Source organism: Pelophylax lessonae (assembly GCF_965119305.1).
Source record: "Pelophylax lessonae genome assembly, chromosome: 1".
Classification (NCBI taxonomy): domain Eukaryota; kingdom Metazoa; phylum Chordata; class Amphibia; order Anura; family Ranidae; genus Pelophylax; species Pelophylax lessonae.
Genome location: NC_138768.1, coordinates 607020755 through 607048421, shown reverse-complemented (window position 1 = coordinate 607048421; position 27667 = coordinate 607020755). Strand labels below are relative to the sequence as shown.

Genomic DNA, 27667 nt, shown 5'->3' with positions numbered 1-27667 from the left:
TTGAATCCCCGCTCAGTAGTAACCCCAGCTCTGGTGATCCTCTGGTTTTCTGATCCTCCTCTCTCTCCAGTCCCCACTCCCCTCCCGCTATATTGCTCCCATGCTTTACACTACGTGTGACATGTTCTAGTTTCTTCTGCTCCATTACCCCAGCTCTGCTGATCCTCTGCCGCTCAGTCCTCTCTCTCTCCGTTACCCCCTCACCTTCTGCTATAGCATTCCCATTTTGCACACTACTTGTGCTGTCTGCTAGTTTCTCCGCTCCAGTCCGGACCCCGCTCACCTTCCGGACCCCGCTTTACGCTGCACCACAGATGTGACATCTGCATTAGACACTTTCGGAATATTTATATATCAACTGGAAGTGACTGCTGAATGCTGTCCTTCTTGTTGGCTTGTTGGTTTATCAGTGCATTCTGGGATATCTCTTACCTGCAACACCTCCAAAACAAAGAGAAGCTAACACTGCTGTAAGCAAGCATAATCATAGACTTCTATGGAGGCTTTAGAGACACTTTAAAGCACCAAGAAAGCGACATGGGGTATATTTTTTTATGCAAAGCAAATACAATGTGTGAACAGGACTATACGGTAACCATTTTATTCAGTGACAGGTGCTTTGATTGACATTCAGAGTGCTTTTAAAAAGTGTGTCCAATGCCACATTTAAAGCAAGTATAAATGAGCTGAATTGTCACAGGAACATTTGTCTGCATTGAAGGATTTGCCTTTACCTCTTTCCCTGTTGCCAAATTAACATTTTTGATTTCCCATCACTTTTTGTCTTGGTTGTCTTGACAGTAGTCACTAAAACAGAGGGGTGAATCTCTCTAGCAGTGACACAGGCAACAAAATGACATACTCAAAAGTTACAAAGGAAACCTTTCTAAGTCCCCCTTTCACACTTTTGCAACTTGTCCTGTGACTTGGGACTGCAAAGTCGCATGACAAGTCGTACTCCATGTTTCCAATTAATACTGTTCATATCTGTGCGACTTCAAAGTAGTCCCTGCACTTCTTGGGTCCGACTTTGATGCGTTCTGAGGTTCATTGCTTCAAGTCCAGTCAACATCGTGTGACTTTTAGGTCGCACAAGTGGGAAAAAGGCCTAAAAGTTAAAGTGTTACTAAACCTACAACAGTAAAATCAGTCTGTATATGCAGTAAATCATGCTTGCTATACTCACTGTGGAACCCAAGGGGTTAATCCTCTGCCTTGTGTAAAAAAAAATTGTTTGATCCTGTCTTCTTTTACTGTCCCCAAACCATCTCCTGATAGAACCGAGCATTAGGAGTGAGGCTGCACATGCTCAGGTTGGTGTGTATTGCTAGAGAGCTTTTTCTTTTTTCTTGGGAGAGTGCATTTGATCAGCACAGGGCTAATCAGCACTGTCTAGATAGAGGGTCAGGGGTCCTGCAGCCTTATAGGACAGTCGGAGCAAAATGAAAACTCCTCCTACAAGCTTTAACCAGACACTAAAAGAAGTCATAAGACTGCTCTAACGTGAGAAAAGGGGTAAAAAGACTGTGCAAATGGTGTGAAAAAATTAATTAATATAAATAAATGTATATATAAATTTGAATATAAAGTGGGATTTCTCCCACGCTGTCAGCTGCTACACAAACGTGGAATCGTGATAAATAGTGAATAGTGAATGGGGATGTAGCGCTCGACAGAAATATATAAAATAAATACAAACATGTGAACCATATAAACCATATAGGATGATTCGTGCAATAAAGTCTCTGGTGTCCAAAGCAATTAGATAATTGACAGCCAATATGGGAGAGACAGACTTGATAGGGTGGTTTCCTTAGCAAAGCCTTCACCTTCACACGATCACCCAGTGGAATAACTATATGAGCCGCTTACCAGATTTAATGGACCCCTTGATTATAGGGGGTCAAATGCGCTGTGTACTCCAGTAAGGAACTCTAATGCATCTTGCTCCCATAAGTAGAGGTCATCACAGCCAGAGTCAGTGCCATAATCAGAAAGCCAAGCCATATGCAGGGATGAAAAAATAGTCTCATGGTGCAGTATCTCTTATCAATCAAGCATTTATTTAAGACAAATTGCACTTACTAGACAAAAAGCAGATAAAAGCCTTCAATAAAATCGTTTGCTGGGGATGGGAGACACCGCTCCACGCTGCGCTCCTCAGACCTCAGACCCGGAAAGTTGCTTTGGACACCAGAGACTTTATTGCACGAATCATCCTATATGGTTTATATGGTTCACATGTTTGTATTTATTTTATATATTTCTGTCGAGCGCTACATCCCCATTTGTTCACTAAGACTGCTCTAACGGCTGATGAAAAAAGGAATTTAGCAGTTTATTTTTGCTAAAACTATAGCATTTCCATGTTCTGTTTACTGTGTGAGACCAGATATAATGAATGCAGGGTCCTGGGTTTAGTAACACTTTAAATACTGTACTTCATCTTTCATTAGTGTGTATTCTCACATTTTCCCAAAGTCCACCTAAACTGTTGAATCTTTGCACAAAAAAGATGTTCACTATTAACAATGCAAAGTTTAATTCCTTTTTGAAATCAGGTCCACGTTAACGTATTTTTTGTTTTTTTGAGAGGACTGAGGTTGTGGGATTTCTGCTCCCTTCCAATCACACCTAAGGGTCCATGTACACGGGACGCTGGAAATGGCCGTTTAGGAGCAGTTGGGTGTTTTTTTCAGAAGCCCCTGAACCCATCTACATTTTATCTTATCTGTCCATGTACACAGGGTCGTTTACAGTCATTTGCAGGCAGTTGCATTCAGGGACTTTTTTTAGAACGCAATTATTTGCGTTCGAACGTGTGTTTCCCGGCGTTTCAAACGCACAAACGCGTCCGAACGCGTCTGAACGCGATGACCCGCGTTTAGCGTTCGCGTTTTTCCATTTTAAAGAGGAATAATTTTTTTGACCTCTAGGAACGGTTCTAAACGCAAACGCCCGCAAACACCGCTAAACGCCCGCTAAACGCGGGTACAAACGCGACCGAACGGACGTTTCAAATGTCCTAAAAATTCCAGCATTCAAAGGGACTTTTAACAACGTCCCGTGTACATGGAGCCTTATAGAAAGGGAAGTCTTCTAAACAGAGACACAATATATATTTTTTTTAAGTTCTGTGCCAAAAGGGCTGAAACATCTCTTTCTTCTTCTTTTCACTAGGTAGATTTCCCTTAACTTCCTGTCATGAGGTCACTGGGATAGAAAGTGAAGGGAAATCTTACTAATGACACAGGCTTGACAGGTCTAACACTTTCCTGCTTTTTTCAAAATCCTATAAAAAGATGTCTGAAGTTGGGCTTTACCCTGCATTTCCTTTAGTGTTGGCTGACTTGGGGTTTTGATTTCCAGATAAAGCAAGCCTATAGAGAAAATACTCTTTAATGTAGTGCTTTTTGTATTATCAGGCCTGGATTCTTTATGTGCACCATTCCTCTACTTGAACTTTAACAATGAAGGTAAGGGTCTACTTATTTTAAATGAAAAAGTAATGATTATTGCTCAGATAATAGCTATGGTAAATTGTGTTTATATAGCACCAATAGTTGTCTATTACCTGTAATTTGTGCACTCAATCAACATTGCTGTCTGCCCACCCAAGCAGGGTTTTCCACACGTTATGCATCTCTAGCCCATCTTAGAAAAACACACCTCCATCACCAATGTATCTGTTCAAACAAAATCCAACTGCTATGAATGTCATGTGATGGTTGAAGTCACATGTTTTATGACATGTTAATGGCCCAAGGTTTGTTAGTATAAAAGATAAGGAAAAAGTCTACATTTAAACCCCCTGTAATGGCTTTACAGATTTAATAATGTTTACATCATCTTTATTGGTTGTGCTCTGGATTTCAGTGCCAGCCAGGGAGAGATTTTAATAAAGATGTATTGAATATTCCACAAATATTTAAAAAACATGAACAGCACTGCAGTATTTTAAGTCAAACAAAATCACTGATGTTTGATCAAAATGGTAGAGAGTAGTCCAAACAATTTTGCAGATTGCTGGAAAATTGTACTATGCAGACCTTTGTAGAATCTTTAACCACCTCCGAGAGATTTACCCCCCTTCATAACCAGGCCATTTTTTTCGATACGGCACTGCGATAATTTAACTGACAATTGCGGGGTTGTGGAACCCTGTACCCAAATAAAATTGATGTATTTTTTTCCCCACAAATATAGCTTGCTTTTGGTGGTATTTGATCACCACTGCGTTTTTTATTTTTTTTTCACTTTAAAAAAAGACTGACAATTTAAAAAAAAAAAAAAGATTTTTTACTTGCCTTCTTTTCTGACAGAACGGCGATCTGCCATGTTTACCTAGGCAGATCGCCGTTCTTCCTCTCTACCGAACAATTGGCGGGTGCCGGCAGACATCGAGTCTGTGGAACCCGCCGCTCAGCTCCCGCTGTGTATAATCACACGTGTGCGCCCACTACCCAGAAGAGCCGGATTTCGTATATTTACTGTATATACATGACCCTGCGCAGAGGTGCTGCCCTGTAGCGGTTAGAACCTTAAGTGGTTAAATTGAGCATGGTAATCAACACAAATGGTAGCTTAGCTTGTTTTAATGATATCTGCTACTCTCAAAATCACAGTTGTAATAATAATACTGTCTGCGTTGCATAAAGCAGAATATGCTCATATAGCTTGTTTAATTACAGTTATAAATTGTACAATTTGAATATTCAGGAAATTGTCCACTGTGTAAATTGTTGGTGCTATATAAATCCTGTATAATAATAATAATATTTCTCTTTTGTTCACTGACGGACACAGCTCTATGTCTTCTTAGACCCTTGGGGGCTTATGCTGCTTTCTCTTCAGGAGTAGGACGAGGAGAAAACAATTTTGGCTACGCCCCTGAGGAAGTCTCAGGGGGTATACCATCACTTCTTGCTATAGGACTTCAGTTTTTTCTGCCTAGTCAAAAGTAAGGATTTGGCTCACTGCTGGGATCTGTGGTCCTGGCTTTTTTTCCTTTTTAAATGGAATTTTTTCTTTTCACTTTGTTATTTTTTGTTCCTGTGTGAACTACAATTAACAGCTGAACTGGGCGATGCACTGGATATCCTAGATCCTTATGGTCTTCCCAGTCTGGCCTGCGAGCTCTATCAAACTATTAGCTCCATGCTAGGTTGGCCAGGCCATAGCCCCACTGGACGAGGGCTGGCTGGCGAGTGAAACACCTCGCGAGGTCGCATAGCCCTTGTCACCTCGGGCCGTAGCACCCCCATTCCAAGATGGTGTGGTGGACTGCAAGGAGTGGTTTCCAACTAATGCCAAGGTATGCTGAGTAGTGTCCCCCCTCTTTTTTCTGGGAATTGCTGGGGTGTCGCGGGCCCTCCGTGGGAATGGTAGGCCTTCCCCTGTGTTCTTCCTCCCCTCACGTTTTCCCCCTCTCCCTAGCGGGGGTTTCCCCTGCATTGGTCATCCTCACCTGCCCCCTGTCCCCCGTGGTGAGGTCATTTTGCCCTGGATGATTTTTCCTAGCTTCGGCAGCCATGTTTGTGTAGTCCGGCAGCCATATTTTGGGTTTCACTTTGTATTTTATGGTGGTGGCCATTTTCTTGTAGTGCGGTGACGTGCAGCGGGGGCCTCTAGTGTCAGTTTCGGCACTTCCTCTTCCTCGTTGATCGCAGTGTGGCAGGCTGTTTGGCAATCTCCACCTCTGGGGTAGTGAGTCTCTGTGGGTATACGATCCTTCCTCTGCTATATACAGCGCCACGGGTGCGCTGATACTTGTGGTGCTCCAAGCGTTTTTTTCTTTTGTGCACAGTGCGGCTCCAATTTAACCATAGAGCCCCTGGAACCTGTATTACCACCTGATCCACTCCTTGATGCTGCGGGACCCTCTTGGTCTTAGTCTGCCCTGTAGTCACTGGTGTCAAAGGTTTATATTTCCCTGCAAAGGCGGCCTAGCAAGAAGTGCCCCCCGCCTTCACCTGTATCCTCTGCCTCCTCAGAGTCTGAGGTGGATTTGGCCGCAGCGGCTGTGGGTCAGCCCACTTGGTCTGGTCCACGCACCCTGAGTGCTTTAACAGTGAAGATGAATCCTCCTCTGCAGCCGCGCATAAAAAGCGCTGGTGGAGGCTTTGATTGTGTCAGTGCGGGAAACTTTAAAGTTGAAGTACTGATGCTGAGTCGGCGACGCAGGTGCAGTTTTGGCACCTGCAGATCTTTCAAGGTGTTCCACTTTCTTTTTGACGAGATTTTCAATAGTCAGTGGGGTTTCCCAAAACGCATTGTTGGAATACCTTTGAAGAAACTAACAGTTCCACCGTCGGTGGATTCTCAGGTTTCCAGTCTAAATAAGGTCACACTTTTGCCGGTGGAGGATTCTCCATCCTTTAACCACTTCAGCTTTTACCCCCTTAATGACCCCCTTAATGATTTTGTTGAAGTACTAGTCGGCTGACCAGGCTTCTAAAAAGGTGCTGACTGATCTACCTTTTGTAGGTGACCGTTTGTTCGGTGCCTGTATGAAAGAGATCATTAAGGGCCTTACAGGAGATAAGAGTACTTTCTTGGCTCATAAGCAGCCCTTTCGTCTGTCTGGATCACAGAAAAAGCATTCGAGATCCACCTGTAACTTCCCGGGAGGCTCCAAGAGACCTTGTCTCACGATCAGCTGCAGGGCCTCTATGGGGCAGTGCAGGACCTGTTAGCACAAGGAGTCATTGTGCTGGTTCTAGAGTCGGAACGTTTTCAAGGTATTCATTCAAACCTGTTTACCGTTCCCAGGAAAGAAGGCAAGGTTCGCCCGATCTTGGACTTCAAGGCTCTGAACCACTTTGTGCTGGTTCAGAAATTTCAGATGGGAGTCCATCCGCACGGTTGTGGCTTTCCTTCATCAAGGGGATTTTCTGGCTTCTATCAATATCAAGGACACTTACCTTCATATTCCAATATATGTCGGGCACCAGCGATTTCTTCGTTTTGCCGTGGGCAAGGAGCATTATCAATTTGTGGTGTTTGGTCTCGCTTTAGCTCCTCAGGTGTACGTAAAGGATTTGGCCCGGTGTTGGCCTTGCTTCGGCAGATAGGGATCGCGGTTCTAGGTTACCTGGACGATCTTCTTTTGTGCGCAGAGTCTTCTTCAGCTCTAGAAGTTGACTTGGACATTACTGTGCGAACTCTGCAGGAGTTCGGATCGACACTGAATTTTCAAAAATCGGCTTTGACTCTGTCCACCAAGCTGGACTACTTGGGTCTGACGGTGGAGTCTGCGTCGGCCCAGGTGTTTCTTCCACAGGTGAAACTTTTAAAGTTACAGCATGCAATTCGGCTCCTGTTGTTGTCGCTTAGGACTTGCATGCAAGTGCTGGGTCTGATGGTCTCCACCGGCGAGGCGGTTCCATTTGCTCAGTTTCATACCAGACCTCTGCAAAGAGAGTTTCTGGCCAAATGGAACAAGGATCCGTTGTCGTTGGACAATCTGATCATGTTGAGTCGGGGTATGAGGGGGGTCTCTAATATAGTGGCTCTGCTCCCTGGCACTTTGCCTGGGAAAATCCTTTCTTCCCCTGTATTGGACAGTGATTTCCACAGATGCCAGTCTGTCCGGATGGAGAGGTGTCTTGGGAGTATACTCGGCTCAAGGTGTTTGGACTCAAGAAGAGTCCAGTCTGCCGATCAACATACTGGGGATTCGGGGGATCAGGCTTTGTCTGTCTCAGTGGACGGGTCGTCTGCAGGGATGCCCAGTGAGGATACAATCAGACAATGCTAAGGCGGTGGCATATATCAGTCATCAAGGGGGCACAAGGAGTGCCCTGGCGGCCCGGGAAGTAGCCGGCATTCTGAGGTGGGCGGAACTATATGTTCCGGCCCTCTCTGCTGTACACATTCCAGGGGTAGAGAAGTGGCAAGTGTCTCTGGTGTGGACACCAATGTGGACCTGTTGGCCTCTTGTCTCAACAGGAAGGTGAAGAGGTTTGTGTCAAGGTCTCGGGATCCTCTGGCCGAAACGGCAGACGCTCTGGTGGACCCTTGGGGTCAATATTGTCTGATTTACGCTTTTCCTCCAATACAACTTCTGTCGAGACTGCTATGCATAGTTGAGGGAGAAGGGATTCCAGTCTTTCTGGTGGCTCCAGACTGTTGGCACCAGACTGGCCTTGCCGCTCTTGGTACGCAGGCCTGGTAAGGCTGGTAGCAGATGTCCTTTGTAAACTTCCTCTTAGGGATGATCTTCTGACTCAGGGACCAATCTTCCATCCTGCTTTACAGTCGCTGGCTTTAACAGCTTGGCTATTAAAGGCCAGGTGCTGAAGGACAGAGGGCTGTCGAAGTTGGTGATTCCTACTCTGTTAAAAGCTAGGAAATATACTACCAGGAAGGTTTATCATCGAGTTTGGAAAGGCGTACATTACTTGGTGTGAGTCTCAGGGGGTTTCTCCCCGTTCCTTCTCTGTGTCTTGGCTGTTGGAGTTTCTACAACTAGGTGTAGATCAATGTTTTGCTCTGGGCACCATCAAGGGCCAGATTTCTGCTTTGGCCATATTTTTCCAAAGGCCTTTGGCGGCAAAGTCCTTGGTTCACACTTTTGTTCAGGGAGTTCGCCATCTGACTCCTCCAGTGCGATCCATGGTACCTCCTTTGGATCTCAATTTGGTACTGTCGGTACTTCAAAAGCCTCCTTTTGAAAACATTTGTGAACTTCCTTTGCTCTCTCTGTCGCAGAAGGTGGCCTTTTTGGTTGCTATTACTTCTGCGCGTAGGGTGTTGGAGTTGGCTGCGTTTTCCTGTCGGTCACCTTACCTGGTGGTTCACAGGGACAAAGTAGTATTACGACCCTGTCAGGCGTTCCTTCCTGAGGTTGTGTCTGGGTTTCATTTATGAAGACATTGTGTTGCCGTCCTTATGTCCTAAGCCAAAACATTCTAAAGAAATTGCTCTACATTCCTTGGATGTAGTCAGGGCTAATCGGGCGTACCTGGCGGCGACTGAATCGGTTCAGAAATCTGATTATTTTTTTATGGTTGATTTACTAAAACTGGAGAGTACAAAATCTGATGCAGCTATCCATGGTAGCCAATCAGCTTCTAAGTTCAGCTTGTTCAATAAAGCTTTGACAAAAAAAACTGGAAGCTGATTGGTGTCTATGCAGAGCTTCACCAGATTTTGCACGTTTCAGTTTTAGTAAGGCTCCGTTCACATTATCACCCAGATTGCCAGCGATTCTCAAGAATCTCTAAAAACATAAACAAAAGAGACAAAATTCTTATAAGGATGAATGCCTTACCTCACAGTAATATTTTTGTCAGAAATGTCATGTTAAGCTTTAAAGGAAACGTTTACCTGGAACAGACATGCAGCAGCTGAAGTCAGAACTCCTGATCTGCATTTGCATTTTATATCAGTGACTCAAAGTGGGAAAGCCATTGGATTGGCATGCAATCCCCGTTTTCAGAATTAGAGATCAACAGTGGCAGCCTATGAGTTTCTTTTTAGATTCACCATTAATAAAAACAAACTTCATAGAAAACAAATCACTAGATTGGGGTCAGGTAAGTGCAATGATGTGCACTACACTCGCTTTTATGCTAACAGGCCTTGACTCCCAGTGCACCACATACAGCCTGTAGAGAAATTCACCACAGACCTCTATGAGGCTGTCAACAAATTCTGGATGATTAACCACTTGCCGCCCGCCCACCGCAGTTTTACTGCGACAGGCTGGCTCGGCTGCGCGAAACGACGTAGTACTACGATGATGGCGCGCGTGGTGTTGGTGGTGCTCCACTAGGCAGCTGGGATGCCGATGCACGGGGCTGGTGGCCGTGATTGCCTGCCGGGCACCCGCGATCGCTCCCCACTGAGAGAGGAGGACGGTCAGCTGATGTAAATACAGCCAACCGTTCTTCTCTCTGAAATGATCACAGAGCGCCTGTGATCCTTCAATAACGGATCACAGGTCTCTATGGTCAACTCACAAGCCCACCCCCACACACACACACACACAGTTGCAAAACACTCCCCTAGGCTCACACTTAACCCTTTAACCACCCCTAGGTTAACCCCTTCCCTGCCAATGTCATTCTTACAGTAACAGTGCATATTTTTAGAACTGATTGCTGTACTAATGTCACTGGTCCCCCTAAAAGTGTCAAAAAAGTCATTTAGAGGTCCGATCTGTCTCCCGCAATGTCGCAGTCCCGTTAAAAATCGCAGGTCGCTGCCATCACTAGTAAAAAAAAATAAAAAATCAATAAAAATTACATAAATCTTTCCCCTAGTTTGTAGACGCAATAACTTTTGCGCTTGTTGCGTTTTTTTTGTTTTTTTTTAACCAAAAATATGTGGCAGAATACAAATTGGGCTAAAAGGATGAAAATTTTGGATTTTTAATTTTTTTTGGGAATGTTATATAGCAGAATGTGAAAAATATTGTTTTTTTTTTCAGAATTGTCGCTCTTTTTTTGTTTATAGCCCAAAAAATTAAAATCGCAGGTGATCAAATACCACCAAAAGAAAGCTCTATTTGTGGGAAAAAAAAGGACATAAATTTTATTTTGGTACAGTGTCGCATGACCGTGGATTTTTCTGTTAAAATAACACAGTGCCAAATCGTAAAAAATGGCCTGGTCATTAAGGGGGCAAATCCTTCCTGTTCAGAACTGGTTAAGGAGCAGTGCTCTGGGAGTGGAATTCTTTAAAAAATGCATCATATAAATAATATCAATAGATTGTTTTTGACCCATAATGATATAAAATATATTTTAGAAAATATACATTTTTCTGTTAAAGCAGTGGTCTCCAAACTGCGGCCGGGGCCAGATGCGGCCCTTTACTTGCTTTTATTTAACCCTTAGGGCCCTATTTTATCCGCTGATACCAACATCATAGCATAATTCACCCCCAATGACACCAACGATGGGGCACAGTTTCTCCCAATGACACTAACACCTGGGCTGAATGACACCAATGATGAAGCACAACTCCTCCCAATGACACCAAAAATTTGGCCAAATGACACCAATGATTGAGCACAATTCCCCCCCAAGGACACCAGCAATGGGGCAAAATTGCTCCAAATGACACTAACAATCGGGCCGAATGACATCAACCATTGGACCTTTTCTACTCCCAGTGGCCACAGTCCACCCCACCCACCCCCCTCAAAGTCAACTTGTCCTTTGTTTAAAAGTTAGTACTAAAGGAATCCTAGGAGGTAACCTAAGACTTTAGCCAGTGTAGCTGCAGATGCTGCTTGAAGTTTATCTAATGTGAAACCTTTTTTTAAAATGATTTTGGAAAAAGTATGAAACGATTAAAAGCCAGTTTGAGTTCTCTTTTTTTTGCCATCTGAGTCCCAGGGGGACTTTCCTTCATTTCTTGACTGGTAGACACATCAGGAAATGAGAGAAACTTGGTATACCCCCATTGGAACACTCTCCCTCTATTTCTGTTTTGCAGACAACTAAAAAGCTAGTGGAGATCCCTGGAGTAGCATTGGATTCTAAAGTAATTTCCGGCTTCCAGGAGTATCCCACAGGTATGGCACATACATACATACATACTTACCCTGGTCCAAGTTGAACCAATGTAACTATGTAAAGATTGTCATACCTAATCTTCAGCTTAAGTCTTTTAAATATATTGCCCTGCACTTCATGTTATTGAGGCAATAAGAATATATATGCTTTTATTTTGTTTTCTTTTAGCCTTGGCGTATGCCTGCATGTGTGCTTTCATACCAAAATACCTGTATAATTTCTTCCTGAAAGACAATTCACATGTTATTCAAGGTAAGCATATATCATTTTGAATATAGTCTCTGTGAATGTTATATTTAAAGATAAATATATTTCAATTTTATGCATTTCTTGAAGTTATAGAAATCAGTAGCGGTTTATATTCCATTATGTCTTAATCTTGTTATTCTTTATTATTTTTTTTTTTTTTTTTGCTTTGCATTAATGGGTATAATGTTTGGTATGATCTTCTCCTAACCACTTTGATTACACAACACCTGTTTATGTATGTACAAGGTTACAGTGGAGAAATTATATAAAGATAGAGGAAACTCTTAGGTCTCATGTACACTAGACGTTTTTATTGGGGGGGGGGGGGTGAGGAAAAGGTATGTGGCGCTGCCTGAAACAGGTGTGTGTAAATTACCCAATATAGGTTACAGATAAATAAATAAAAAGCAATAAATGTATAATATCTTGATACAAATCATACACAGTAAATTATATAACATGACATATTAAAGTGACATGGTGTGCAAAAAGTGCATATTGGTTCGATGAAAAAATATTAAGTTAACCAAAAAACGTTGCAATGTGCAAAAGGTGAATGATAAACAGTGAGCAGTAAAACAATGCTCAATAAATGCAATATATCCCGAATATGCAATAAAAAACAAATGTAAATAAGGTGACTAAGTGAATTGTCACATGTATGAATGTTAAAAGGTGACTGTAGTGCAAAAGTGATCAGGTGCACTTCTAACAATACTCGTGGACAAATATATAAGAGGTGACTTAGTGCAAAAGTGACCAAGTGCACTCAGAACAATTGTCCATAACAACAGTGAAAAAATCGATTGACTGGAGTCCCAAAATCTTGCAGATCTTGAAATAATCCAAAAGGTGACCCGTGCAGGTGAGGATACAAAGGTGCTCCCCGTAAAGTAAAGACCGCACTCACTTATTGCTTTTTGTTTATTTATTTATCTGTAACCTATATTGGGTAATTTGCACACACCTATTTCAGGCAGCGCCACATACCTCCCCCCCATCTATTCTATATAACTCCATTAGGGGCTATATATTGATGGTAGGCTGCAGCCAGTTTAGTTTATCCGCAGCGCAGATTTTTTTCTTTTTTCTTTTAGATGTTTTTATTGCTGCTCCTTGGGGCGTTTGGCCTTCTTTTCCCCTGCCCCTGCCACCTGCATGTTGGCCTATTTGTCCATGCACACATAGGCGCTTAGAGGAGTTTAAAAGCAGGAAAAAAAAACCCCACACCCAGTGCGTCTTGAGCAGCACAGTTTTGGTAGAAGAAAATGCTTGACGCGCCTAAACGTAATGTAAATGCACCTAATCTCTAGGCGCGTTTAGAGCCAATTCATTATAATGGCCTGAATAAATTATTATCCTGGCCAATTAAATGAATAAATGTCCAAGTGTTTGACAAGTCTAAACATGTTACATGAGTTTACAAGCGTCAAACGTTTTTTCCTTACAAAACTATGGTACCCGGAGGAAAGGAGTCTAGGAGACTTAGTAAATGTCCAGTGTGCATGAGGCCTCAAAGTAATTGTAAAGTTTCATGTTTTTTTTTTTTTTTTTAATTAAACATTTCATACACACCTCCTCTGTGCAGTTGGTTTTGCACAGGGCAGCCTGGATCCTCCTCTTCTCGGGTTCCTCGCCGCTGCTCCAGGCTCCTCCCTCCTGTCGAGTGCCCTCACAACAAGCAGCTTGCTATGGGGCACCCGAGCTAAGCTGCAGCTCCGTATGTCCATTCAGACACGGAGCTGCCATTCAGCCCTGCCCCCTCTCTCTCCTGATTGGCTGATTTGCTTTGATTAACAGCAGCAGGAGCCAATCGTGTCTCAGACAATAAGGAGGGAGAGTCCCAGGCGACCGAGGGACTTGTGGAATTGCTAGATAGAGATGGGGCTCAGGTATGTATTAGGGGGTGCTGGGGCATCTGCTACACACAGAAGCCTTTTTATCCTAATGCATAGAATGCATTAAGATAAAAAACCTTATGCCTTTACAACTCCTTTAGGACCATTTTGGACCTTTTCAGCACTTTGTGTAGACTGCTGTAGTAAAGATTCTTCGACAAGCCTTGCCTTTCCTCTGTTGCCTTTCTGTATTCGATGTTTTCCTACTAAATTCAAGGCAGTATAGTCCAAGAGTAGAGAAGTTTGAGTGCTTACCTTCTGCTGATTCACTCTTCACATCTGACAAGGTAAGCATCTGTTGGAGTGGTAGTGCTTTTATTACAGTTCTCCTGAAACTACACTGCATACCTTTCTTAACAATATCTCTAAAGTGGAAAGTAAGCAACTAAATATATAGTTGAAATACAGTATATATTTTTACCTGCTCATGAATTTGCAATTCTTTTCAGCCAGTCTTGTTACCTACATTAGGGTTGTCTTTAATATTAATTGCATTCTTGGTTGAGAGGGGGAGGACAAGAGAGAGAGAGAGGGGGGTGGGGGGGATTGAGAGAGATAAAGACCCCTAGCCCTGTCTGCAGTCCCTATCCTTTGGGCCAGTGGCGTACCAACAGGGGGGGCAGGGGGCGGTCCGCCCCGGGTGCCACACATTAGGGGGTGTCAGGGAGCACCAGAGTGACACCTGGGGCCGGCCGCCGGACTGCCTCTGCTGCTCACTGACACAGGAACTCGGAGGAGGAGGAGGAACTGTTTAAAGCAGAGAACAGGAGAGAGAGACTCACTGTCACACTCACGAGCCCTGAATACACAGCGATCGCTGCCGGAGTTAACTGTGCTAGTAATGAGAAGGCGATTGGTTGTTAGGAGCGCCTAGCAACCAATCACCTGCTCATTAAGTAAAACAGTTAACTTCGACAGTTCCCGCTGACCGCTGTGTATTCAGGGCACGTGAGTGTGACAGTGAGTCTCTCTCTCCTGTTCTCTGCTTTAAACAGTTCCTCCTCCTCTGCTCTAAGGTAGGAGGGGGAGGGGCGCTTGCATTGTAAGGGGGTTCTATTGGGGGGGGGTGTATTGTAAAGGGGTTCTATTGGGGGGGGTTGTATTGTAAAGAGGTTCTGTTGGGGGGGGTCTGCATTGTAAAGGGGTTCAATGGGGGGCTTTGTATTGTAAAGGGGTTTTATTGGGGGAGGGTTTATAGTAAAGGGGTTTTATTGGCGGGGGCTTTGTATTGTAAAGGGGTTCTATTGGGGGATCTGCATTGTAAAAGGGTTCTATTGGGGGGGGGGCTTTGTATTGTAAAGGGGTTCTATTGGGGTGGGGGGTTGTATTGTAAAGGGGTTCTATGGGGGGGCTTTGTATTGTAAAGGGGTTCTATTGGGAAGAGGGTTTATAGTAAAGGGGTTGTATGGGGGGGGGGGCTTTGTATTGTAAAGGGGTTCTATTCGGGGGGGGGGGTTGTATTGTGAAGAGGTTCTATGGGGGGGCTTTGTATTGTAAAGGGGTTCTATTGGGGGGAGAGTTTATTGTAAAGGGGTTCTATTGGCAGGGGCTTTGTTATGTAAAGGGGTTCTATTGGGGGGGTCTGCATTGTAAAGGGGTTTTATGAGGGGGGGTTTGTATTGTAAACGGGTTCTATTGGGGGGGTTGTATTGTAAAATGGTTCTTTTGGCGGAGCCTTTGTATTGTAAAGGGGTTCTATTGGCGGGGGCTTTGTATTATAAAGGGATTCTATTGTGGGGGTCTGCATTGTAAAGGGGTTCTATTGGGGGGGTTTGTATTGTAAAGGGGTTCTATTGGGGTGGTATTGTAAAGGGGTTCTATTGGCGGGGTCTTTGTATTGTAAAGGGGTTCTATTGGGGGGCTGTGTAATGTAAAGGGGTTCTATGGGGGGGCTGTATAATGTAAAGGGTTCTATGGGGGGGCTGTGTATTGTAAGGGGTTCTATTGGGGGGCAGGGGCTGTGTAATGTGAAGGTTCTATGGGGGACGGGGGCTGTATAATGTAAAAGGTTCTATGGGGGGGCGGGGGCTGTGTAACATAAAGGGTTCCATGGGGGGGTGGGGGCTACGTAACGTAAAGGGTTCCATGGGGGGATGGGAGCTGCGTAATGTAAAGGGTTCCATGGGGGGTGGGAGCTGCGTAATTTAAAGGGTTCCATGGGGGGATGGGGGCTGTGTAATGGAAAGGGTTCCATGGGGGGATGGGGGCTGTGTAATGTAAAGGGGTCTAGGGGTACTGGGGCTGTGTAATGTAAAGGGGTCTAGGGGTATGGGGGCTGTGTAATGTGAAGGGGTCCAGGGGTACGGGGGCTGTGTAATGTAAAGGGGGCCTTCCTACAGTTTATTAAAAAAGAATAGCGCGCAAATGCAAAAGAAATTACTACCAAATCTGAAGAGAGTCCATAAATAAAAATGGGGGTTTGGTCCCACCATATGGCCATATCGTGCTCAAGCCCACTACTGCGTCAAAGTACCCCATTATCAGTGGGTCCTACACTATCCATGAAAAAGAGATGAATCCAGCCCTTCTAACCCTTGGAGACAACACTCCTTGCTGGGAAAAATGTGCAAATGCACTACAGGGGACTCCTCCTATATCCATTTGATGGTGGACACTGATTGAGTACAGGTGTATGTGGGGGGTGGGGAGGGCTGCTCAACCTCGATAGTCTGGTCAGACCAAATACATAATAAACAGGCAAAAAATTTGGGGGAGCATACCCATGTATTTCCAAAGCTGCTGCAGCTATGAACCAAAAGACATGTATATTAAAAAAGAATAGCGCGCAAATGCAAAAGAAATTACTACCAAATCTGAAGAGAGTCCATAAATAAAAATGGGGGTTTGGTCCCACCATATGGCCATATCGTGCTCAAGCCCACTACTGCGTCAAAGTACCCCATTATCAGTGGGTCCTACACTATCCATGAAAAAGAGATGAATCCAGCCCTTCTAACCCTTGGAGACAACACTCCTTGCTGGGAAAAATGTGCAAATGCACTACAGGGGACTCCTCCTATATCCATTTGATGGTGGACACTGATTGAGTACAGGTGTATGTGGGGGGTGGGGAGGGCTGCTCAACCTCGATAGTCTGGTCAGACCGAATACATAATAAACAGGCAAAAAATTTGGGGGAGCATACCCATGTATTTCCAAAGCTGCTGCAGCTATGAACCAAAAGACATGTATATTAAAAAAGAATAGCGCGCAAATGCAAAAGAAATTACTACCAAATCTGAAGAGAGTCCATAAATAAAAATGGGGGTTTGGTCCCACCATATGGCCATATCGTGCTCAAGCCCACTACTGCGTCAAATAAGTAATGTGAAGGTTCTATGGGGGACGGGGGCTGTATAATGTAAAAGGTTCTATGGGGGGGCGGGGGCTGTGTAACATAAAGGGTTCCATGGGGGGGTGGGGGCTACGTAACGTAAAGGGTTCCATGGGGGGATGGGAGCTGCGTAATTTAAAGGGTTCCATGGGGGGTGGGAGCTGCGTAATTTAAAGGGTTCCATGGGGGGATGGGGGCTGTGTAATGGAAAGGGTTCCATGGGGGGATGGGGGCTGTGTAATGTAAAGGGGTCTAGGGGTACTGGGGCTGTGTAATGTAAAGGGGTCTAGGGGTATGGGGGCTGTGTAATGTGAAGGGGTCCAGGGGTACGGGGGCTGTGTAATGTAAAGGGGGCCTTCCTACAGTTTATTAAAAAAGAATAGCGCGCAAATGCAAAAGAAATTACTACCAAATCTGAAGAGAGTCCATAAATAAAAATGGGGGTTTGGTCCCACCATATGGCCATATCGTGCTCAAGCCCACTACTGCGTCAAAGTACCCCATTATCAGTGGGTCCTACACTATCCATGAAAAAGAGATGAATCCAGCCCTTCTAACCCTTGGAGACAACACTCCTTGCTGGGAAAAATGTGCAAATGCACTACAGGGGACTCCTCCTATATCCATTTGATGGTGGACACTGATTGAGTACAGGTGTATGTGGGGGGTGGGGAGGGCTGCTCAACCTCGATAGTCTGGTCAGACCAAATACATAATAAACAGGCAAAAAATTTGGGGGAGCATACCCATGTATTTCCAAAGCTGCTGCAGCTATGAACCAAAAGACATGTATATTAAAAAAGAATAGCGCGCAAATGCAAAAGAAATTACTACCAAATCTGAAGAGAGTCCATAAATAAAAATGGGGGTTTGGTCCCACCATATGGCCATATCGTGCTCAAGCCCACTACTGCGTCAAAGTACCCCATTATCAGTGGGTCCTACACTATCCATGAAAAAGAGATGAATCCAGCCCTTCTAACCCTTGGAGACAACACTCCTTGCTGGGAAAAATGTGCAAATGCACTACAGGGGACTCCTCCTATATCCATTTGATGGTGGACACTGATTGAGTACAGGTGTATGTGGGGGGTGGGGAGGGCTGCTCAACCTCGATAGTCTGGTCAGACCGAATACATAATAAACAGGCAAAAAATTTGGGGGAGCATACCCATGTATTTCCAAAGCTGCTGCAGCTATGAACCAAAAGACATGTATATTAAAAAAGAATAGCGCGCAAATGCAAAAGAAATTACTACCAAATCTGAAGAGAGTCCATAAATAAAAATGGGGGTTTGGTCCCACCATATGGCCATATCGTGCTCAAGCCCACTACTGCGTCAAATAAGTAATGTGAAGGTTCTATGGGGGACGGGGGCTGTATAATGTAAAAGGTTCTATGGGGGGGCGGGGGCTGTGTAACATAAAGGGTTCCATGGGGGGGTGGGGGCTACGTAACGTAAAGGGTTCCATGGGGGGATGGGAGCTGCGTAATTTAAAGGGTTCCATGGGGGGTGGGAGCTGCGTAATTTAAAGGGTTCCATGGGGGGATGGGGGCTGTGTAATGGAAAGGGTTCCATGGGGGGATGGGGGCTGTGTAATGTAAAGGGGTCTAGGGGTACTGGGGCTGTGTAATGTAAAGGGGTCTAGGGGTATGGGGGCTGTGTAATGTGAAGGGGTCCAGGGGTACGGGGGCTGTGTAATGTAAAGGGGGCCTTCCTACAGTTTATTAAAAAAGAATAGCGCGCAAATGCAAAAGAAATTACTACCAAATCTGAAGAGAGTCCATAAATAAAAATGGGGGTTTGGTCCCACCATATGGCCATATCGTGCTCAAGCCCACTACTGCGTCAAAGTACCCCATTATCAGTGGGTCCTACACTATCCATGAAAAAGAGATGAATCCAGCCCTTCTAACCCTTGGAGACAACACTCCTTGCTGGGAAAAATGTGCAAATGCACTACAGGGGACTCCTCCTATATCCATTTGATGGTGGACACTGATTGAGTACAGGTGTATGTGGGGGGTGGGGAGGGCTGCTCAACCTCGATAGTCTGGTCAGACCAAATACATAATAAACAGGCAAAAAATTTGGGGGAGCATACCCATGTATTTCCAAAGCTGCTGCAGCTATGAACCAAAAGACATGTATATTAAAAAAGAATAGCGCGCAAATGCAAAAGAAATTACTACCAAATCTGAAGAGAGTCCATAAATAAAAATGGGGGTTTGGTCCCACCATATGGCCATATCGTGCTCAAGCCCACTACTGCGTCAAAGTACCCCATTATCAGTGGGTCCTACACTATCCATGAAAAAGAGATGAATCCAGCCCTTCTAACCCTTGGAGACAACACTCCTTGCTGGGAAAAATGTGCAAATGCACTACAGGGGACTCCTCCTATATCCATTTGATGGTGGACACTGATTGAGTACAGGTGTATGTGGGGGGTGGGGAGGGCTGCTCAACCTCGATAGTCTGGTCAGACCGAATACATAATAAACAGGCAAAAAATTTGGGGGAGCATACCCATGTATTTCCAAAGCTGCTGCAGCTATGAACCAAAAGACATGTATATTAAAAAAGAATAGCGCGCAAATGCAAAAGAAATTACTACCAAATCTGAAGAGAGTCCATAAATAAAAATGGGGGTTTGGTCCCACCATATGGCCATATCGTGCTCAAGCCCACTACTGCGTCAAATAAGTAATGTGAAGGTTCTATGGGGGACGGGGGCTGTATAATGTAAAAGGTTCTATGGGGGGGCGGGGGCTGTGTAACATAAAGGGTTCCATGGGGGGGTGGGGGCTACGTAACGTAAAGGGTTCCATGGGGGGATGGGAGCTGCGTAATGTAAAGGGTTCCATGGGGGGTGGGAGCTGCGTAATTTAAAGGGTTCCATGGGGGGATGGGGGCTGTGTAATGGAAAGGGTTCCATGGGGGGATGGGGGCTGTGTAATGTAAAGGGGTCTAGGGGTACTGGGGCTGTGTAATGTAAAGGGGTCTAGGGGTATGGGGGCTGTGTAATGTGAAGGGGTCCAGGGGTACGGGGGCTGTGTAATGTAAAGGGGGCCTTCCTACAGTTTACTCGCAGTTATTACTGCAGTCCTATAGATTTTTTAGGTTGTGCGGTTTTTTTTCCCTGCATTTTCTGAAAGTGCACCAAAAGTCCCGCATGCTGCATCTTTGGCGCGCTTTCAGAAAACAGGAAAATAATTTTTCTCTTACGTCCTCCGACAGTCGCCGCCCCTTCCCAAGGGGTGGGGGCTACGTAACGTAAAGGGTTCCATGGGGGGATGGGAGCTGCGTAATGTAAAGGGTTCCATGGGGGGTGGGAGCTGCGTAATTTAAAGGGTTCCATGGGGGGATGGGGGCTGTGTAATGGAAAGGGTTCCATGGGGGGATGGGGGCTGTGTAATGTAAAGGGGTCTAGGGGTACTGGGGCTGTGTAATGTAAAGGGGTCTAGGGGTATGGGGGCTGTGTAATGTGAAGGGGTCCAGGGGTACGGGGGCTGTGTAATGTAAAGGGGGCCTTCCTACAGTTTACTCGCAGTTATTACTGCAGTCCTATAGATTTTTTAGGTTGTGCGGTTTTTTTTCCCTGCATTTTCTGAAAGTGCACCAAAAGTCCCGCATGCTGCATCTTTGGCGCGCTTTCAGAAAACAGGAAAATAATTTTTCTCTTACGTCCTCCGACAGTCGCCGCCCCTTCCCAAGGGGTGGGGGCTACGTAACGTAAAGGGTTCCATGGGGGGATGGGAGCTGCGTAATGTAAAGGGTTCCATGGGGGGTGGGAGCTGCGTAATTTAAAGGGTTCCATGGGGGGATGGGGGCTGTGTAATGGAAAGGGTTCCATGGGGGGATGGGGGCTGTGTAATGTAAAGGGGTCTAGGGGTACTGGGGCTGTGTAATGTAAAGGGGTCTAGGGGTATGGGGGCTGTGTAATGTGAAGGGGTCCAGGGGTACGGGGGCTGTGTAATGTAAAGGGGGCCTTCCTACAGTTTACTCGCAGTTATTACTGCAGTCCTATAGATTTTTTAGGTTGTGCGGTTTTTTTTCCCTGCATTTTCTGAAAGTGCACCAAAAGTCCCGCATGCTGCATCTTTGGCGCGCTTTCAGAAAACAGGAAAATAATTTTTCTCTTACGTCCTCCGACAGTCGCCGCCCCTTCCCAAGTCTTCACCAATGGAGATCCGCCATTTTCTTTGCTTGAATGCTGTGACCGGCCCTGTCCCTGTACAGCGCCGTGTTTTGGCGCCATTCGCCGCCATTTTGGTGGGCCGTGCTCGTCCGAGCACATGTCGGCGCCATGTTCCTGTAGCCTCATCCCTCAGCCGGGCGGCCATGTTTGCGGAGCCTCATAGGCTATATCAGTCAGCCAGCTATTGCATCACTTCCTCTTTCTCTGGGAACAGCGATCGGTGGCAGCAGCCTGTTGTGCTCTCTCCAGGTTTTTACCTTCTTTGTCCTGTCATTCCTTGCTCAGTGTTATCTTTCCCTGCGGGGTCGGTGCATACAGTAGTGTGCGGTGGGCTGCGCTCACCGTGGTGTTAAAGGGCCAGTACCTTTTTCTGCTTTTCATTACTGGGGCATGGATTCTCAGGATAGCAAGTTTCCCCCCGCCCTGGTGGGGGACCAGGGGGCTGCTGCACCCCCCGAGGGGGCCGATCTGACCACTGTAGTGGCTTCCTTAGTGTCTCAGGTGCAGATGCTGATGGCTGAACGATCCGCAAAAAGGGCCAGGGTATCCATTTCCTCTGATTCAGAGGGCGATGTGGCTGCTGTGGCTGGTGTACCCTTCTCGGTGTCCCGCTCATCTTTGGACCTTCTGGATCTTCCTCTTTTGGAACGCAGAGGACTCGAAAATCAGCGCAGGTTTTTCCCTGTCCTGCTGAATTTCACCATACTGTTAATGAACAGTGGCGCAATTTAAAGAAGCCCTTTACTGTGCCAAATAAGTTTAAACTGCTTTATCCGTTTGCGCCCTCCACCGACGAGCGTTGGTGTGTGTGGCGCCTCAGGTGGATCACGCGGTGGCCATTTTGAACAAGGCTACTGCGGTGCCTTCTGAGGATACCCCGGTTTTCCGGGACCCTACGGACAGGAGAATGGAGTCTCTTGCCCGTCATGCCTATATGGTTGCTGGTTCTATGCTGAAGCCTATTTTTGCTTCCATTATGGCGGCACAGGCTGTTGCAGATTGGACAAAGATGCTTAGACGCACCTTGGTGGCTGATTCAGCTTCGCCTATGGTGGACCAGATCCATCAGGGTGTCATGTACTTGTGTGATGCGGACTTGAACTTAGCTCCCTTGGCTGCGCGCCTGTCCAGCGTGGCGATACTGAACCGTCGTCTGATTTGGCTGAAAAATTGGTCGGTCGACCAATCTTCTCGCAAGACGCTGGCGGATTTTCCCTACGCGGGATCTCGCCTTTTTGCCGAGGCTTTGGATACTCTGATAAAAGGGGTTACGGGGGGCAAGAGTACTCTCCTACCCCAGTCTCACAAGCATAAGTCCTTCTGTGGTAAACGGAATTCCTCGTCTAGGCCCTCTCAGGGGTCCTTTCGTGCCTTTAGGTCACAATCCAAGGGCAAGCCCTTCAAAGGCTAAGGCTCCCATAAGAAGCCGTGGGCAGGGAAGCAGAAGTCGGGCCAGTCCGGTTCGACTTCCCATACCACTTCCGCCTGAAGGGGCGCCCTCACCCGTTTCTGGGGTGGGGGGACGTCTGCGCGGTTTCCCACAACCTTGGCTGACCCGCATTCGGGACAGATGGGTTCAGGAAATCGTTCGATCTGGTTACAAGATCGAATTTCTCTCTCGGCCGGCGGGCAGATTTTTTCCCTCAAATCTTTAGCTGTCTCTGGAGCGCTTGCAGGATCTGCACCGGGCGGTGCGGGACCTGCGGGCCCAAGGGGTGGTTGTTCCGGTGCCTCATCGAGACAGATTTCGGGGGTTTTACTCCAATCTGTTCACCGTGCCCAGAAAGGAGGGCAAAGTGCGTCCGATTCTGGACTTGAAAGCTCTGAACTGCTTTGTGCGGGTTCGCAAGTTCCGCATGGAATCCCTGCGCTCAGTGGTGGCTGCCCTGAGTCCTGGGGAATTCATGGCCTCCATCGATCTGAAGGATGTGTACCTACACATCCCCATTTTCGAGGGTCACCAGAGGTACCTTTCGATTCGCCATTGCGGAGGATCACTACCAATTCGTGGCGTTACCTTTCGGTCTCGCTTCGGCTCCGTGGGTTTTTACCAAGGTGCTGGCGCCGGTTCTGGCCCTGTTGCGAGCACAGGGCATTGCTGTCTTGGGGTATCTGGACGATATCCTGATACGGTCAAACGCCAGTCAGAGCCTGGTGACCGACCTGTCCACCACGATGCGGACACTGCAGGAGTTCGGTTGGACTATAAACATTCCGAAGTCGACTCTGTGTCCTTCGGTTCGTCTTCCCTACCTGGGAATGATTCTGGACTCTGTCCAAGCGAAGGTCTTCCTGCCGGAAGACCAGCTTTGGACTCTTCAGGACGAGGTCAGGTCCCTCAGGGACAGCCGGCACTCGTCTCTCCGGACATGCATGAGATGTCTGGGTTTAATGGTCTCGGCTTTCGAGGCGATCCCTTTTGCCCAGTTTCACACGCGGGGTCTCCAAGCGGAGATTCTTGCCAAGTGGGACGGGCGACCGCAATCCCTGGATCTGCGGATCTCGTTGAGCCACAGCACTAGAAGGGATCTTCTGTGGTGGCTCCAGTCCCCGGCGGTGTTGGGGGGCAAGTCTTTTCGTCCATTGTTGTGGACAGTGATCACCACGGATGCCAGCCTGTCGGGCTGGGGTGGTGTTCTGGGCGTTTTGTCCGCCCAGGGAACTTGGTCGGAGGAGGAGTCCTCCCTTCCGATCAACATTCTGGAATTGAGGGCGATAAAGCTTTGCCTTTTGCGATGGACGGACCGGCTTCGGGGCCGTCCGGTTCGGGTTCAGACGGACAATGCCACCGCGGTGGCCTATATGAACCATCAAGGGGGCACCAGGAGTGCCTGGGCGGCTCGGGAAGTGGCCGACATTCTGTCTTTGGCCGAGACGCACGTCTCGGCGATAACGGCAGTTCACATACCGGGGGTTGAGAACTGGCAGGCGGACTATCTGAGTCGCCAGACCCTGGACCAGGGGGAATGGTCCCTTCACCCGGATGTCTTCCAGATGTTGTGCGCGAAGTGGGGTTCTCCGGATGTGGACCTGTTCGCGTCTCGTCTAAACAACAAGGTGGAAAGGTTCGTGGCAAGGACGCGCGATCCTCAGGCAGACGCCTCAGACGCGTTAGTGGCGCCATGGCATCAGTATCGTCTGATGTATGCTTTTCCACCAATTCAACTACTGTCCAGGCTGCTTCGCAGATTGGCCTCGGAACCGCACACGGTGATTCTGGTGGCACCGGACTGGCCTCGCCGGTCTTGGTACGCAGACCTCGTAAATCTGGCAGTCGACGCTCCGTGGCGCCTGCCGCTTCGGGAAGACCTTCTGTCTCAAGGGCCGATATTCCATCCTGCTTTACAGTCGCTGGCTTTAACGGCCTGGCTGTTGAGAGCCAGGTCCTGAAGGATAGGGGTCTCTCCCCTGAGGTCATTCCCACTTTGATCAAGGCTAGGAAAGCCTCTTCGGGAAAAATTTAGTACCGTACTTGGAAAGCGTACTTTGCCTGGTGTGAGTCCAGGGGGTATTCCCCTCGCTCATACTCGGTGTCGAGAGTATTCGCTTTCCTCCAAACTTGAGTGGACCAGCGTTTGGCGTTGGCCACAATTAAGGGTCAGATTTCTGCGCTGGCCGTTCTCTTTCAACGCCCTGTGGCGTCTAATTCATTGGTTAGCACCTTTGTTCAGGGGGTGCGACATTTGGCCCCTCCTAGGAGGGAACCTTTGCCTCCATGGGACTTGAACTTGGTTCTGTCCGTGTTACAACAGGCTCCCTTTGAAAAGATCAGGGAGATCTCGTTGTCTCTGTTGTCCAAAAAGGTTGCCTTTTTGGTGGCGATCACTTCGGCTCGCAGGGTGTCGGAGCTGGCGGCTTTGTCCTGCAGCTCTCCCTACCTGGTGATTCACAAGGAAAAGGATCTCGGAGTTTCACCTTAATGAAGACATTGTCTTGCCTTCGCTCTGCGCGAAGCCTAAGCATCCGAAGAAGGTTGCCTTACATTCCTTGGATGTTGTCCGGGCGATCAGGGTTTACCTGTCGTCCACTAAATCTTTTTGCAAGTCGGATTCCCTCTTTGTCCTTCCTGAGGGACCTCGGAAGGGCATGGCGGCGTCGGCTGCGACCATCGCCAAATGGATCAGACAGAACATTGAGCAAGCCTATGCTTTGAAGGGGAAGGTTCCACCTTTCCCTGTGAAAGCGCACTCTACCAGATCCTTGAGTACGTCTTGGGCTTACCGTCATCAGGCTTCTGTGGCCCAGGTGTGTAAGGCGGCGACTTGGTCGTCCGTTCACACCTTCTCAAAATTCTATAAGGTGGATGTTCAGGCATCGGCCGATGCCTCCTTTGTCCGTAAAGTTCTCAGTGCGGCAGTTTCTTAGGGACCCTTGTTTTTCTGGGCCCTTGGTTATTGGGGTGTTTTACCCCTGGGTTACCTGTCTTTCCTGGGTTATTGCTCCTGTTGAGCACGTGTTCCTGTTGCCCAGTTGGTTCTCTTACTGTGGTAAGGTTCCTTTCTCTGATGTGGGTACTGCGTTGCCTTTTCCACGGTTGCGTCTCCCACCCCTCATGTCTACACTGATTTGGGACGTCCCATTGGTGAAGACTTGAGAAGGGGCGGCGACTGTCGGAGGACGTAAGAGAAAACAAAATTTTTGTAAAATCTTACCGTAAAATTCCTTTCTCTGAGTCCTCCGACAGTCGCCGCCCCCCGCCCCTCTTTTGGGGTTTTTGTGTACTCTTACTGCTATGCTACCAAACTGAGTTGGGAATGCTGGTGCAGGGAGGTATTGACTGAGGGGACAGCCCCTAGGGGTGTGTCTATGCTAAAAGCTTTTGTATTAACAATTCTTGTTGCCTAGCTACTCCTACGGAGCAAAGGTCAATACCCATTGGTGAAGACTTGGGAAGGGGCGGCGACTGTCGGAGGACTCAGAGAAAGGAATTTTACGGTAAGATTTTACAAAAATCCGTTTTTTTTTTTTGGGGGGGGGGGCGGGGGAGTGACACCATGGTTTACTGCACCAGGTGACACCACTGGCAGTAGCACACAGTAAGTGTGCCACTGCCAGTTACATGCATTTCTGTCTGGCGCCTCAGGTCAGTCTGTGCTGTTTTTGCGGAGGAGGAGGGGCCTGGTCGCTGGGGGGAGGATTATTTTGGGTTCCGGGCTGCAGTGCGTAGAGGCGCTACACGTGACGCGTCAATGTGCGGTTCGTCGCCTGCACGCCCTTGGGGGGGGGGGAGGGAGGAGCTGCCAGATATAGGATCTGCCCCGGGTGCCAAATACTCTAGGTATGCCCCTGCTCCGGGCCACCATTGCTGTTGATGTCAGAGCTGGGAGTAGAGAGTAGATTGGAGTGCAGGCTCTGGGAGGCACCAGGAATGCTGCACCTGCTGCACGTCTCTTCAGGGGTCAGAGAAGCGGTGGAGGTCTTCTCCCTCCTGGGCTTTCGGTCCTATCCACCCTCGCTGCTCTCTTTCCCTGTGGCCTCTCGCTCACTGTGTGGAGATGATACACCAAGCAAGGCGCTATCATCCTTCCCACACCCTGAGGGCGCCGCTGTCTGCACCAGATTTAGCTCTGGTGAATCTGAGGCCATTTCTGCCCCATTCCCGCCGCCACCGGACCATGACAAAGGAGCTTAAGGGGCAGCTGCTTTGGGCTTGAAGATGGCACTGACCCGCATCCTTCTGCCATTTTTCACAGTGAGGAGGATCACATTTCCTTCTTGATTCTGCTTTACTGTAGCACACCAGCCCACTACATGTTGGACAAAGGTGATGATGCTTATTGATTGCCTGGGGAACAGAATGGAAGTACCAGGAAACGGGGAGCTGCAAAGCTGAACCAAAGAACAGGAGTATCACCTGCATAGCTGTGCAGTTTGGCAGAGATAAGACAAGAATACAAATTCCTTAGCTGATTAAACTGTAAGTATATAGTGAGGTTGATAAATAGACAGTGCAATTGCACTCCTTTTTCTTAGTAAATATAATGTGTTAAGTTACTTTGTAACTAATACCCAATCAGAGAAAAAAAAGCATTTTAGCTTTCACATAATTGTATGATGGAAATCAGCAGAGCTTCACCACATTTACTAAGCTCTGGGGAAAATTAGTGCAACTGCACCTGCAAAGTGCACAGTCTGTTTGCTTTTAGTAAATCCACACCAGTATGTACTGTGTATTTCAGACATTTTGTAATCTGTTTGCCCGTTGTTCTACTTTTCAAGAGAGATGAACTCACCAATGTGCTGTTACTTGTTAAAATTCAACTGAATTCACAGAAATATATATTTAGTTGTACTAAAAACCCCATTGTAAACAATTATTTTCATAGTCTTTTCTCTGCTTTCCTGTAACAGCAGTTGCGCAGTGTATCTGTAAATATTATTGCAGGCACCGGGGAAGGACCACACTGCCCAGGGCAATCTGTAATGTAACAGACTTGGGCAAGCACATTCCCTTT

At 47.0% G+C, this 27667-nt stretch overlaps 1 protein-coding gene across 1 annotated transcript in view; it reads left to right on the top strand.

Moving 5' to 3' along the window:
• TBCK (TBC1 domain containing kinase) overlaps window positions 1–27667 on the top strand; it is a 554412-nt gene that overhangs the window by 172667 nt on the left and 354078 nt on the right. Inside the window, exons 18-19 of the mRNA XM_082256928.1 lie at window positions 3426–3476; window positions 11697–11780. Coding sequence (XP_082113054.1) covers window positions 3426–3476; window positions 11697–11780 — 135 coding nt within the window. The remainder of the gene's footprint in view (window positions 1–3425; window positions 3477–11696; window positions 11781–27667) is intronic.